Genomic DNA, 16,257 nt, shown 5'->3' on the forward strand with positions numbered 1-16,257 from the left:
CCCCTGAGAATTACGTCAGTTTTAACCATTAACTGCCCTGGACTCTTTTTTTTTTTCTAAAATAATGGGTTTATTGAGATGTAATTCACATACCATAAAATTCCCATGTGTAAAGTGTACAATTTAGTGGTTTATAGTTCATTCACAAAGTTGTGCAACCATTACCACTGTCTAATTCTCCCCAGGACTCTTTATTCAGAAGTTTCTTAAAAGCTTTGCATCGGTGTTAGGGATGGGGGGTAGGAAGGGGGTAGGTAGAGGGAGGCTTTAGGTAAGGGTTGTGACGGGGGCGTTTGTTTGGGGGTGGGATGAGTTGCTGAGGATGGGCGGGAGAAGGGGGACGCTGGTACACAAAAGACAATTTCCGGCTCAAATTTCCTTATCACCTTGGGGCGGGGGGAACGACCAGTCCAAAAGGACTAGGTGTGGTGTGTGTGTGTGTGTGTGTGTGTGTGTGTGTGTGTGTGTGTGTGTGTGTGTGTGTGTGTGTGTGTGTGTGTGTCCAAGAGGGCAGCGAGGGTGTCCACTCTGAGTACCAGTCTCCACATCTTGGTGGGTCTTTCGGAGCGGGGCAGGCCAGGCTGAGGCTGCTGGGGGACGCCTCCTAGATCCTAGCCCAGGACATCCTGCCCTGCGGCAGCCACAGCAACAGGCTCGCCCCCAGACAAAGGGGCCGGCGCGGCGGGGCGGACTCGCGCAGCCGGGGAGCGCGCGCTCGGCGCAGGGTGTCCTGGCGGTCGGAGGGCGCAGCGCAGACCCCGCGAGGGCCGAGTCCGCGGCGCTCGGGAGACCCGGCACCGGAGCGCATACCCTGCCCGGCCTGGCGCGGCGCCGGCGCCGGGCTTCCATTCAGTCTTTGACCCTCCGTCCCCACCCTGCCCCCCCCCGCCCCCCCGCAGGCCGCACCACTGTAACCGCTGCCCCGGCGGCCGCCGCTGCTTGTCGGGCTGGCGGGCGGAGAGCGCGGCGCGGCGGGGCCGGCGGCATGGCTGTGTCCTGGAGGAGCTGGCTGGCCAACGAAGGGGTTAAACACCTCTGCCTGGTAGGATGGCGGGCGAGGCTCTCCCGGCGTTTTGTCTCTGGGACAGCGATTTTGATTCATTCTCTGAGCGAGCGCGGGTGGGAAGCTAGAAGTTTTGCCTCTAACGCAAACATTCTCAACTAACAAAAACTTTCTGCCGGGAATACCTGGAGATAATAACCATCCGCTTCCTCCCTTCCTCCAAGTGCTGGGCAACTTTCCTACACTTTGATGGGAGAGCGGATGTGGAGGAAGGGAGAAGAGATCGCTGTTAGTGAACACAGCTTCTTCCTTAACCATTTAAACATCTTTCCCCCCCTTTGCTCTTTTTCCAGATTGCTTCTGTTGGTTTTATTTTATACAGCAAAGTCCTATTTTTCATTATCTATTGTTCATACAATTGATATTTTTGAAGTTTAACAACATGTAACGCCCGGGACGTGGTGATGTCGCTCATTTCTTAGTCTCATTTTGTCCTGCAAGGGGATATCTGCGATCTTTAGGAGACCTGTTTGCATCCCAAATGCTTAATCTCAGGTGTGCAGGGGCTGAGTGAGGTCAGATAGGTTTTCCTCTGAGTGGTTTTCAGCTTGCTGGTCAATTGAGAATGCTCTCCAAAGCCTTTCCTATTCTGATGTTTTTTATGACTTTAAAACTGATATTATTTAACATGGATTGCAATAGTTATGGCTTAAGATTTTTATGATATGTTTAGAAAGTGAAGTGAGACTGGGAAAGACCATCTTCTGATTCAGGCCTTTAGGAATGTCTACTGTGCACTCACACAGCTGGGTCAATTCCCTGAGAAATACTGAAGAAGCTGAAGCCCTCAAGGATCAGATACTTTGTTGGAAAATAAGGCTTGCTAATGTGAAGGCAATTTAAGAATGCCAGACTGTAGACGCTCAATAAAAATTTGTTGAATAAAACTGAATGATAATGAACTTTTGTTCGGAATTGCCCTGCATAGAATCCTTTTCCAAACTTCTGAATATCATAGACAAAATTTCAAAAAGCAAAAACTAAATGGAAACCAACACAGACTATGCAAATTTTACTGCAAGTAAGGACAATTTTTAAAATGAAAAACAAATAAAAATACCATTGCTGTGCTCATTAAAGAAAATTTACTTTTAACACAAAAATAACTGTAAGAAATACTGATTACCTTCAGCTTCTACAGAAACTCATTACATTTCCTCCCCCCCCTCCCCTCTCTGGTTATTTTTCATTATTTTATCCTCAGATCTATTCTGTAAGATAGGTAGGCCCATTCTTGACTTCATCCTAATTTTATACACGAGGAATTTGAAGCACATGAACAGTAACAAATTTGCCCAAGGTCTCGGAGGCATTAAGTAGTAGATTCCCAGAAGCCAATATCCATGCTCCTTCTCTACACCATTTAGTTATTGTTGAACTAGAATTTCCCTGCGTTCTGAGCTGTAAAACTTTAGACCCCAAATGGAGCCATGGTTGGCAACTCCCCCCAATAATCCGAGGGGTGTAGGAATTTACCAATGTGCTGCTAAGACAGTACACATTCTCAAAAGATGGGCTTGTCTATTATTTATATTATTTGTCTTTTTATTGTGTGGTATTTCCTGAATGCAGCCATTAACAGAATAATTCCTGGATGTTTGTGTTATTTTATTGTTCTTAAAGTTTTAAATAGAAGTGTCCCAGGAGGCCCAAAAAATTATCTTAACACCTGCTTGCATGTTTCTGGTTGCATCCTCAAACAGCTTTGAAATGCTAAGGAAATAAGATTGGACTTCTTTCCTAGTCTCACTTCACTTTCTAAACATATCATAAAAATCTTAAGCCGTAACTATTGCAATCCATATTACATAATATGAGTTTTAGAGTCGAGTCATAAAAAACATCAGAATCGGAAAGGCTTTGGAGAGCTTTATAACTTCCATTTAATTTGTTAGAGAGGAGATTGAAACCCTTTTCTCAGCCCTTTGAGCTCACCAGCCTCCCCCATCAACCCCTACCCCTGGGCCATTGCACAGCCTGATAGCCTGTATTTATATATTTTTTCATGAGTTTATTTGATTAATGTCTATTTCTCTCATAAAATGTGAACTCCCCAAAGGCAGGTACATTTCTGTTTTTGCTCATTCTTATTTCCCTGGGCTTGAAACATGAGTAGGTTCTCAGTAATTATTTTGAGGGAAAGAAATGAAAGCCCGGAGGAGAATAAATTTCCCAAGTTCTCTTCCAATAATGCTTTTTTGCAATGACTAATTGAGGTTCCATTGAAAGTACTGTGTCCAATGAATGTACTTGAGGTTTCCATTCATCAGGTAATGTTTATTTTTAATTTTTTTCTCTCACCCTTCGTATGATTTAGCTTATCTGGCTGTCCCTGAATGTCCTGCTTTTCTGGAAAACCTTCCTGCTGTATAACCAAGGGCCAGAGTATCACTACCTCCACCAGATGTTGGGGGTAAGTGGGACTTGGGTGACCTGTGGAATGGCTTTAATGTGGGCAGACGATGCTAAAGCTTGGTCAGTTTTTACATTCATTAAAGAAACATTGGGTGGGTTGTTCATTTCAGAAACGTTTGTTACTCTCTAAAGTGGTCAAGTTTCCGTGATTTATCATTTACACGGGTCCAAGTTAAAACGATTGACTCTTTTAAGAGCCAAAAATAGTATCTTCTAAAGTGACCTGTTGGGCTAGTAGTATCTGAGAAAAGTGCTACTCCTTGCCAGCTGCAAAGTGTCCTGAGGTCTCCTTCACTTGGAGGACCAACCCATGACAGGATTTTAGTTTTTACTAATCAAGACTTCAGCCCGCCCATCAACTTACAGAGAATTTCTGCACTGTTTCCTTTTACTGTCAGTTCTCGCAAAGTATGTGTCTCAGGCGGTTATTCACTGCTGGGCATTTCTCAGCTGCTTGCCCTAGGTTAATGGCTTGTTATGGTGCCAGTGTTCTGGTCTAATAGGAGAACGATACTGTGCAAAACTTTGCTCTGATTTATCTCATGTCGATATTTTTCTTTTCTCCATTCCATGATGTTTCTGTTCTTATTCTTCCTCTCCTTCCCTTTCCTACTTGTCTCCTGAACAAAAGGCAGTGGCACTGAGGACATCTTACTTTGTACAATACAAGGAGACAGCTTTTTCTAAGCAAAAGCAAAAGATATAAAACATATTGAAAAATCTTAGGGCATCTGAAAAAGCAGATTTTGTCATTCTTTTTCATTGGGGAAGAAAATACACTCTAAATAGGAGATGCATTTTTTTTTTCATGGTTTAATGACTATTTAAAATTCTGATTAGTTCAGATGAATTTAGTGGAACCAGCCTTCCATTTCCTGCTTTACAGTTATAGATCTCATTTATCTTTAAACCTCAGCTCCTATAGTAGTGCTTGGCACATATTAAGATTGCAATCAATTGAGGCTGAATTAATTGATTTATATTTCATTTTATACAGTAAGGTACTGTCTTCGTTACCGGTTGTTCACACAGTCGATATTTTTAAAGTTTAACGACTGTTTTTTTAAAGAATTTTTTTTAGAGCTGTTTAAAGTTCACAGTAAAATTGAGGGGAAGGCACAGAGATTTCCCCTACGGTCTCCTATCCCCACACATGCATAACCTCTCCCATTATCAACCTCCCACACCAGAGTGATACATTTGTTACAATTTGATGACCTACATTGACACATCATAATCACCCAACACCTGTATTTTCAACTGATGGATTGATAAAAATAGTCTCAAAGATTAAACTCATTTTATTGCAGATTCCTAAATCTGAACATTTCTTTCTTTTGTCCAACCAACCTGACATCCAGCCATCCAGAAAACTGTCATGAAACCTTTACTTTTCAAATGGGCACATAGAGAGTAACACCTCCCCTTTGCCCTCAGGTTGCTTACAATCTAATGGAAACTCCAACAACTCATTCAATAAACAAGTTAAGAAAAAATTTTCTCTAGGGAACACAGGAAGGTTTACTGGCCTATCATGTTACTTTGTTTCCTAGAAATTCCCCCTTAGGTATAAATGAGCAAACATGAGGTTTTTCAGTGAGAGCTGTATCTGACCTATTATATAACTTATGAACAACTTGGAGAAAACTCTTGAGAGTTACGATGGTAAAATTTGCCTTTAAAAAATGGTAAATCTTGATCAGGACGTAGTTGTAATAATATAAAATCTAAGCCTAGACAACTTGGAACGTCATAATTGAACTTTGGATTTCAGCTCTGTGACATTGTATAAGCTAAAATGATAACTTACTTAAAAATTAATTATGTTGGAAGCCAACAAGTTAATTTTTTATGAGTTTGGATGCTGTGTAACAGCTTCAAATTTATTTTGGTGACAAGTCAGATATGAAGAATACACACACACACATATATAACCCAACTAATTAAAAAAATATGTTTCACCTCTCTCTACCTCATCCCACTTCAGTGGTTTTGTTTGAATAATATGACAGGCTAGTGAGGTTCAATGGTGAGGCCTACAGAATAGCTGGCACATAGTAGGGGCTCAATAAATATTAATCAGTTGAATGAAGACAAAAATGATAAAAGGACTCAATGGAAGACTATGAGTAAAAAATGCAAGAGGCAGACTGAAGGAGAGAAAGGTCGTTGTAAATTAGTTTTCATGGAAACATAAGAATGATCATAGTGAGTTGACCCTTAACCCATCAAGTCAGGAGTCAACATTTTATGAAGAGTCATAGTGGAAAGGAATAGCTTTTCTTCTTGGCATCATGGCGAAGGAAGAAAGATGGCTTACAAACGTCTCACTTTTCAGTAATCACCTATCTGAATTTTCTAGTCATTAATTTATCTACACCATTTGGAATAGATATCATCCGTACTTTTACTGAAAAAGGAACTCTATCTATAGTTTGACTATTTGTTTAATGAAGGAGTATTTAATTTTATTTGTCCTTGGCTTATCTTTTCTAATCTTTTGATGATTGTGGCATTGTTGCGTAGTATAAGAATTTGCAGGCATTTTTCAAATTGCAAAGAAATACAGTATAACAATGAGATATAATTAATTTTAAAATAAATATTGCAGGCTCCCATGTTTTACATGTTTAATAACCATATATTATGAACTTAATGCCTTAGAGCAGTTTTTCTTAGAGCCTACCAAACACTCACAAGAACATGGTCCCACCGTGATAGAACTGTAGAAATCCTGAAAAGGACATAGGTACTCTGATATTATAAGTCCCTTTTAGGTAAATTTTAAGTTCATAAAAATTATGATGGTATTTCTGGAAATGAATTTGATTGCTACCACTTTAAAACACAAATGGAAACAGTACTTCCATTTGTTGAACATTTTGATAATAGCCTTTAGTCTAAGGTTGCTGTTATTCATCTGTAAAATGTAAGGTAATAATAAAGTTGGACTAGAATTATAGGAATAAAGGGTCCACAGGATATAGCTCATTTGCAGGAAGACATAGACATTCAGAAGCAGTAAATTCTTTGTAGTGGTGGTCTGACATCTCTGCTTTCTATTGAAAGATGATTTATTCAACTGTTTATTTATACTGATGATATACTAGTCACTTTACAAATGCTGTGTTTAAGCTAGGAAACTATTCTTCCCATTTGCACCTGGGGAAGTATAGGCTGAGGAATCTGAATGAATGATTTGCTCAGGTTCCTTTGGATGGTCAGTGTCAAAGCTAGAATTTGAATGCAGTGCTGTCTGGCCTTTTGCTTTTTCCTCATTCTACACAGATTTTCTAAACCACTTCACTGGCCCATCTCAGATATTTATGTCACTGGTTAGTATTACTCTTTATCAGTGCTGCCCAATAGATATATAATGTGAGTCATATGTAATTTAAAATTTTCCAGTAGTAATTCAAAAAAGTAAGAAGCCAGTGGCATTTAACTTTAACAATATATTTTATTTAAAATAATATATCCAAAGTACTGTAATAGATTGAAGCATTCAACATGTGGTTAGTATTTTTTAAAACTATTACTGAGATATTTTACATTACTTTTGCCTGTTCTTTGAAATATAGTGTATATTTTACACTTATGTACATCACAATTCAGTCACTAAATTTTCATCAGAAATACTTGACCTGTGTTTAAATTTCATAAAATTTTACAGATGAAAAAGTGGATTCACATACCCAAGTTGTTACAAACATATTTAAATATTTTCCTATAACACAAATGAATATCAGCTTTTAAATTTGAATTAAGGGACTTACCTGGCAGTCCAGTGATTAAAGACTTCGTCTTCCAATACAGGGGGTGCGGGTTCAATCCCTGGTCAGGGAACTAAGATCCCACATGCCTGGCAGCCAAAACACCAAAGCATAAAACAGAAGCAATATTGTAACAAATTCAATAAAGACTTTAAAAATCGTCCATATGAAAAAAATCTTCAAAAAAAATTTAAATTAATGAAATCAATGAACCTAAAAATTCAGTTCTTTTGTGGCCCTAGACACATTTCACATGCTCAATAGCCATGTGTGGTTAGTGGCTACCATTTTGGACAGTATATGTGTTGGCTGTGGTGGGGGGAGATTTTCCTACCTTCATGGCCAAACGCATTTACCGTTTTGCTTTAAGGCAAACAACTAGTCACCAGTCAGCCCAATAAAAAGACATCAGCATATGGGTAGTCCTCTTGTTCCCTCTCTCCTGAACAGGAGTTAATATTGGGCAGGAAGTTGTGCACTCTAGTTATTGGCATTTAACTATAAAAATATCTCTGACTTCTCCCTAATCTTCCTAGCTTTCTGGGGCGGGAGCCTTTGAGAATGAAGGTAAAATTCAGAACTGGAGTATCCATTTTTATTACTAGTAGCCTTGGTGACTGTCCTCAGACCAAAATTAAGGGTTAAGGGAAAAGAAGATCTTACATGATGGAAAATAAAATAATGTTGGGATTTAATATGTCTTAGTAGGAGTTTTCATCAGAATTGTTTTTTCCCAGACTAGGCTGACCCAGGCCTGGAGGCAACATGGTCACGGCTGGTTTATGCCTGAGTTAATGTGCTAATCAGACTGTGTACTTCCTAGGAGATGTTTAATTATGACATGCTCTGAATATTGGAATCTTAAAATTAGCTAAGAGGGAAAAAGAAGTCTTTTGAGGAAAGCCAAAACAAACACCCAAACAAACCAAACAATAACTTTCCTCACCTTCCCATAACGATGTTTTAAACAAAGGACTCCATTGATTACTTAAGTTGAAATCTGTCTTTGATTTATTTATTTTCAAAGAATGGAAAATGTATTTAGTACTTTAATAGCAAATACTGATGTGTTGTGACAGACTCTGAGAAATTCAGTTTCCTAAGTTTTTTGAAATGTTGGGGCAATTTAACTCAGGATACTACCTATAGAAGCCTTCATATTCATGTTCACCTATTTCTGAGTTCTATTTCTGACATTTTAACAATTAAAGGATATAATTTAATGGATATAAACATTTTAGTTTGCGAAGAGAATGCATTTTATGGTACCAGATTCAATTAGTCTTTGTTTTATATATTTTTCCCCAAAGCTAACATTTGGGGGAAAAAACCTAGTTTTTCTCACGGTGCCATGATGAGAATTTAATTTTTTTGCTTCATCTCACAATTATTCTTTTAGATCTGCTACATGGTCATGAAGATCTTTTCTTTCTTGTTTTTAAACTCTTATTGAGATACCTATGTTGATTGGTATCTCAGTAAGAAGTTGTGAAGAAGAAAGTTGTGAGCATTGAAGTTTTTTCTAATCTTACAATGATGATCTTTCTTTGGTCAATCATTATGCTTCAAGTGATTTAGAAACATTAACAATTTACCCTCTCAAGAGTCCTAAGAGTTGTATCATAATTAACATTTTTCAGAGACAGAAGTCTGCTGTCATGTGAGTTTCTTAAGGTTGGAGATTGGAGTCTCTGGACAAACAGACCTAGGATTTTGAGTCACCGTTGGTTTTACAGCTGGCCTAGGCAGCTTTAATTCTGCTGAGAAGGAATATATGCCTCCTGTCATTTTCAGAAAAGGCTTGATCATTAACTCTTTCCTTCTATTGCACAGAATATTGTGGTTTCAATTCAGAGGATGGTTTTAAATACGTTGGTTTTGTTTGTTTATTTGTGTTTATTCTTAACATTCTGCTATTTATTGAAAACAATTTACTTCTTGTTTATTGACAGGTGAAATGAGTTACATTACATTGATGCAATCATTATGTACTTAATCCATTTACAATAGAAACTCATATAATTTTAGACTTGAAAGAGAGCTTTGTAATCTTTACTTAGATTTCTTCCTCATTTTCCCAAATAGAAAGATGAGGTTGAAGTGATTTGCTCATTATTACTCACTCAATTAGTGGCTTGGTCACTATCCTGGTTCATTGCTTCTCTCAGTCCAATATTCAGCCTGTTATAATTAACAACTCTATAGATATATGCAAGACACATTAAACCCCATACTCTGTAGACCACTAGTTTTTCATCTTATGTGAAATGATATTTAGCAATGATGTTTAGCAATTTAAGAAGTTATGGAAAATTATTGATTTACACCCAAGATAACATATATTTCCAGTATTACAGTTGTTTTTGACAAATTGTTAAGGGTTATGAGATTTATTTTTATTTAAATTTTTTCTGATTCCATGATGTTTGGCAGAATTTTAGCACAATGATTAACCTCTTTGTTATATTCACCTAAATACCCACTGTATAATTCTCTTTTATCAATACCATCCAAAATAGCATAGAATTGGAATTTGGAATTAGCTTCTGAGATTTTCAAATCTACTTCCTTCATTTTATTATTAATAGTATCAATAGCAGATTACATTCATTGAGGACTAAGTACCAGGTATTAGTCTAAGAGCTTTGCTTGGATAAATTTATTTAATCTTTTCATCCATCCTATGGAGTAGATATTTTTAATTCTTAATTTTGCAGCTAAGACATTGAATTAAAGAAGCTCTGTAACTTGCTAGTGAGTGACAGAGCCAGATCTCTAGCCCAGACATCCTGATTCTAGAACTTGTACTCTTAACCATTGGGCTCTTCTGCCTCTAGGCAACATTAGTATTACTGTAGGCTGAACCATATGGAATTGTCATTTCGATAGAACAAAAAAAATCCAATATCAGCCATTGATGTGATTCAACCTAATAACAACTATAACCATTTGTTAATCACATATTATGTACCAGACACAGTTAGTTCTTTGCTCTTTTATAATCTCATTTAATCCTTACATATTTAATTTAATCCTTATAATAACCCTGGAGGATAAGAATGATCACTTTTTACAGAATTGAGAAACAGATTCTGAGTGGTTAGGTAACTTCCCCCAGGTCACACAACTAACAGCTGGAGAAGCCCAATTTGAGCCCACATTTGTCTCATAGTAAGACCACACCCTCAATCACGCTGCTCCTCCAGGGAGGTTTCTGAGACACAGAGGGTTAGAGCCTGGAATTTTCTACTCCTATCCAAGGTTCTTATGCATCCCACCACAGTGGCTCTGGGTAAGACTGTTTGTATGTATGTTTGTGTGTTTTTGTATTAATAAGTAAAGGTAAGAATATAGTGTATAGATTATTCTTAAACCTGAAGCAGACTTATACACCTCATCCTAACTGATTCCTACTGCATTAATTTGCTCAGGCTTCCATAACAAAGGACCACAGACTGGGTGGCTTTAACAACAGAAATTTATTCCCTCATAATCCTGGAGGCTGTATGCTTTTTCCTAGGGATCACCCAGCCTGAGGGAATGAAGCTTGTAGAACTGCAGAATGTTATAGGTACCTTAGGTATTGTTCTAGCTCATTTATCTCATTCGATAGACAGATTTAGTATTGGGAAATGCCTTCTTTATGGACTCAGTGCAAAGTTGAATGTGGACAGTAGGTCTTCAAACTCTAGTCAGTGTTTCTAGGTCATCATGCTAAGCATTGTGTTGATCATAAAATTGACTTTAAAAATGCCTAGGTAATTCTGTGGAGGAAAATCAATCATCCTTAATTCCTTATTGACAATATCATAAGCTTTGGAGCTATATGGATATGAGTTTGAACCCTGGCTCAGGCATTTATCTCTCTTTATGATTTTGGCAAATTACTTCTCTGAGACTAAGTTTAACTCATCTTCCTCTTAGGTTAGTTGTGAAGATTCCGTGAGAAAATGCAAGTGAAATGTTTAGCACTTGGTGCATATGTGCTTAGCAAAAGATAGCATTACTATAAATATTAAGTAATATTATTTAGCATTAATGGTATTAATACTATTAATAGTAAATAGTAATAGAAATTATTTATGTTTATCAATAAAAATATTAAAAGGAATTCAGAGAAATATAAAGATGGAAGGAATTTGCTGAGCATCTGGCAGATGGCATTAAGACAGAGAGACTTTTCCCTTCCTTTGATTGACCTCTGGCTGCCCCCCTGATCCTTGTGGACAAAGGAAGCCTATCAGTTGCTATTTGTAATTGGCACAAAATTTGTAGCAACTTGGTTATGATTGCTGAGTGGAATTTTATCTTGAGGTAGAACACATTTTATTCAGAAAAGCTTGTATTAATCTTCATTGAATTTTGGAGTCTTCAGCAGATAAACAGGGAAATAATGCCTATTTCACAAGATTACTGTGAACCTTAAAGAAAATTAAAAGAAGTAACCGCAATAATAGCTAGAGCCAACATTCACTGAAATGTTCTCATGGGCCAGACGTGATAAATTCTTTATATATTCAGTGTCAGAGTCCTAACTAGTCTACAAGGTAGGTTCTATTACAAAAGAGGAAGCTAAAGCACAGAAATTATAAATTGCTCATGGATTAAAGAAGTACCTTGCACAAAACCAATTATGTAATGAGTTCCAAAAATGCCAGCTTTCCTCTTTCCTTCCCTTTTCTCTCATCCTTCATATTCATATACAGCAATTCACTTAACTGTTCTGTACTCCCATTAAAACATGATGAAATGATCCCACTTATCTCAGAGTATTGTACTGAGGATTAGGTATGACTTAACAGGCAACTGCTTTGAAGAATTGAAAGCATCACAGAGGTAAAAAAAATAATGGTTATTATTACATATGGTTTCTGTCTCCTATTCATTCCTCCCAGCTTTTAAGACTCCAGCCATTGGTACTCTAACAGAGCTCCTTTGGGAGTTGTAAAGGACAGTTTGGACAAAGAAATGAGAAGATTTCATTTTCATGACAGAAAAGCAACAAGTGGCCCTTAACATCTAATATGCTTTACTCCAGTATTGATTATTGAAGTGGGATCTTAAAGGGCCGTGACATGTTGTAATTAATAATTGCCGAGGCATGAACTAAGAGTGAGACTTTAGTATAAGAGTAAATTACCTAGAGGCGGAGTGAGCCTACCTTACTTCTTAGTATCCATGTCTTAATGCAGCTTTGTGATGTGATAAATGTCGATGTAATAAACAGTCTTGTGAAATGTAGTTTCTTTTCAGTTCTGGCAATGGGATTAAAGAAAAAGTAGATAAAGAAGAAGATGGTGTTTCCATGATCAGTAGAATTTGTTTACATTTTTAGAAGCTGGAAAGTTGAATTTGACAATGACTCCTATCTATGGATAAATGAATCCAACACATATTTTATAGGGAAAAGTTGCATGCTTTGATGATTTTCATGGATTTGGAAATTGTTAAAGTCTCCAGACACATATCAGGAATACCAGAGGTCTGATATAGTTTAAGGCAAGAAGAGATGAATGATGTACACAAAGTGAAAGCATCTTATACACCTGAGATTTTTAAAAAATAAGTACATCAACACCAAGATAAATTTAAGAAATGATCTATGGCAAATGCCTTTCTGACTATAGTCATTTTTCCTATGATAGTGTTATCAAATAGCCGATTTCAAATTTCAAGTCCCCCCCCCCCCGCCACCGTGCTATACTTTTGGTTCTCTTTGTTGACTTCCTTTCCCCCAGTATACCCTCTGTTATGCGCCTTTCAATTAGCATTTTATCCTGAGTGAACTCCCTGTCACCCCACCTCATATAGGAACATGGATTTCAAGGATGCCCTAAGAAGAGACAGTTGTGGAGCAAGAAAATAAGAACTGCCTATTGAAAATACTGATGAGATAGGGTGATGAGAGAGTTTTTAGTTCTCACTGATTTTCCTTGGCCAAGTTACTTTTGTTAAGTTACTTTGAGCCTTTGAGCTTTGTTAATTCTCTTGGTTTGAAAAGCACAGGCTCCAAAGCACATTTGTAAGGTGCTTAGAGTTATGCAAACATAGGTGAAGATACATTTTTCTTTTCTTCTTTTTCCATAGCTCAGAATATCTAAAGGGGAAACCAAGCAAATATCATCAGTGGTCTATACTAATGGATTCCAACTGGGAAAAAAATGGCTTATATTAAACCACAAGAATGTAGAGCTTCAGTAAGAAAGTTCTTCTCCCACCTGAGAAATGGCATTTGTTGTTGGGCATTCTCTGTATTACATTTGTTACCTACAATAGAATTTTCTGGGGTTTGGGCCTTAGCTTGGACTATGTAGAACCCATCATTGAACTGTTCAGTTATTTGGATCTTATTTGTACATTTTTTAAAACTTAAGAGAGTGATAAATGAGTCAAATGAAAATCTTGGAAAAGTTTAGTTTCCTGGATCGTAATGGATCTACAAGGTTTCCTTAATTTTGGTTTGCCTGAAGAAAACTAGTCTTAGACTTGTACTGGTTTTAAAGCTTGAGTGTGTCATGCTTAAAGAAGAAAGTATGCTTTGTTCAACCACAAATTTTATATATATGAAATTTAATTTGTTAAAGTCTTGTGTGACATTCATTCTAATTCTTATTAAAATCAAGTGCCTGCTATTGCTTTTTCCTAGCACGGAGCAACTATTAGCTTAAATTTCAAATAAAAAGTAATATCTGTAAAAATTTCAGAGTATCAATGGCAAAAGTATAATGTAGTGAAAAGAACATGGATTTTGTGGACAAATTGACCTAAGTTGAAATCTTGACTTTACCTCTCAATGATTGTATCTTTATTGAAATCTTCAAAACCTAGTTTCCTCAATTTTAAATTGAGAATTATATTATTAGATTGAACTACATGAAAATTTCAATATTGAAACATTTTGACTTGCAAAAATGGCAATTTGGCATAGTTTAACCTAATTTCTCTCTTTTTGGATTATTATTATTATTATTATTTTGAGGAGAGGATTAAGTAAGATGAAAAAGAAATGAGTGTGAAGACCACAGATTGTGTTACTTCCCTTCTTTCTAATGGCAAGTTATAGTAGACAAATTCATGACAATGCTCGACTCATTTGTTTCAGGAAACACTGTTGAAGTTAAGAATGTTTTGATATTGCAATCTCCTTGTAAATGTTTGCTAATGACTAAAAGTTTCCAGTAACTAAGAGAAGTGTTAATGCCTAATTTTGTGCAATGTATAAATTCTGAAGTATTTAAAAAGATAGTTTGCAAATTACAGTGTACATTTTTTCTTCATTATGGTTTCAGAAATATTTAAGCTCACAATTAATTGCTTTTCAATTGGCAGTAGTTTTCAAATTTTAGCTCCAAATTTCTTGGCCTTTTTTAAACTTTCCATCAAGCAAACCAAAGATTGAGGTTCACATGAAGGGGACAAATTTTATAGGACACTAGCAGTGAATCCTCTCTGTAAAAACAAAGGCGTTAGAAAACTATGTTTCTGATGTTAGGTACAGAGTGCTTAAACATGCACCACAGTTCACAGCACACTGTCTTCATGGGTCTGTGCAAGGCCCCTGTTTGCTTTCTTCACCATTTATTTGGCAAATTTTTTAATAATGTGTGAGCATGTATCATTCTATATTGAATGCTGATGACACAGAATTAGAAACTTCACTTCTAAGAGATAACCAACTGTATGTATAAAATCTATGTCAATTTCTCTATCTATATTTATGCCTGTATATGTAGATAAACATTTATATGCATGTATATTATTAATTTAAAAATATGTCACAGATATTATTATTTCATTTCCATTACACAAGTTTAATTTATCTTATTTTTAATGGCTACATAGTATCCCATAATGTGTATGATTATTTGTTTTATATTTCTCCACTGTTGGCCTTTTTAGTTCTATTCTTTGTATCACAGATTGTACTGCAGTGAGTATCTTAGAAATTTACCCTTGGTTTGTTATTTTCCTTTTTTAAGAAAGTCCAAGATGTGATATTTTGGTCTTATTTAATGTTAGTTTTTTAGGGAAAAAAGATTAAACTTTATTTACATCTTCTCTCTTATACCAATATATCATCTTGTATTCGATTTAATGTGTTGTTCTACCAGCAGATGAACTAGTGTGGCCACTGTAAGTTGACCAATTAAACACTGAAGACTTTGTCAGAAGAGTCTAATGCTTAAATATGTGTGTATCAGGAAGTTTAAGTAAATGGTCTGTAACAAATCATCCATCCATCCAGTCCATCGTTACTTTACCTACTCTGTTAGGTATTTGGGCCATTTTAATGCATCCAGAGTTCTTACTCTTAGAATTGATAACTTCTTGGAGACAGTGTATATATATATATATCTTTGTCTTTATATTTACATATATATATATTTTTTCCTCAAAGAAAGACTGGAAGAAAGTGAACTTGATTCAAACTTGGAAGTTATGGTTAAAAGATGCTGAGTTAGCTAACAGTGCTAGTATTTCAAAGACAAAGGTAGAACCTAAAGACACTTTTATAGTTTCAATTAAAAATGTTATTAACTCACAGGATTGAGTTCGGCAGTTATAAAATAGATATGTTTAAAAGTAGGTTATGCTTGACAGACGTGCGAGAAAAATCTTAATTTTGAATATCCTATATACAATATATGAGTTTTAATACATGTCATTATGGATATTCTGATTAAAATTCTAACCAAGTGAATGGGTGCCATTGCTATGAGTATTGTTTCCTTCCAAAAATTACTCCATATGCTCAGGTTACTAGTATATCTGTTTTGGCTTCCAAATTTTAGGAGGAATATTGAGAAATTGAAAGTGGTGTGAAGATGAAGAAAGATATAAGAATGATTGTTTCTGATGAAGAGTAGCTTAGAGGTGGCTAAATACTTAGTAATTGTGATCAGATATGCTGGACCTGTGATGTAGGAGAAACAAGGCCTTTCTCAGCTTTTTAGCCAACCAATCTCTGCAAAATACATTTCACTCCTCAGTGCTTTCCCCTGTGCA

At 36.5% G+C, this 16,257-nt stretch overlaps 1 protein-coding gene across 3 annotated transcripts in view; it reads left to right on the plus strand.

Annotated features, from left to right (window-relative positions):
- The first annotated feature begins 515 nt into the window (after nucleotides 1-515).
- The window catches only part of NOX4 (NADPH oxidase 4), a 141,837-nt gene continuing 126,095 nt past the window's right edge, over nucleotides 516-16,257 (plus strand). For 2 of the 3 annotated variants that reach the window (XM_061202735.1, XM_061202736.1), the window contains exons 1-2: nucleotides 516-1,042; nucleotides 3,381-3,476. In XM_061202735.1, the coding sequence (XP_061058718.1) occupies nucleotides 986-1,042; nucleotides 3,381-3,476 (153 nt within the window). In that variant the 5' untranslated portion in view covers nucleotides 516-985. Of the gene's footprint in view, nucleotides 1,043-3,380; nucleotides 3,477-16,257 lie in introns of those variants that run through there. The other variant, XM_061202737.1, reaches the window with a different exon arrangement.

The sequence above is a fragment of the Eubalaena glacialis genome, chromosome 10, assembly GCF_028564815.1.
Source record: "Eubalaena glacialis isolate mEubGla1 chromosome 10, mEubGla1.1.hap2.+ XY, whole genome shotgun sequence".
NCBI lineage: Eukaryota > Metazoa > Chordata > Mammalia > Artiodactyla > Balaenidae > Eubalaena > Eubalaena glacialis.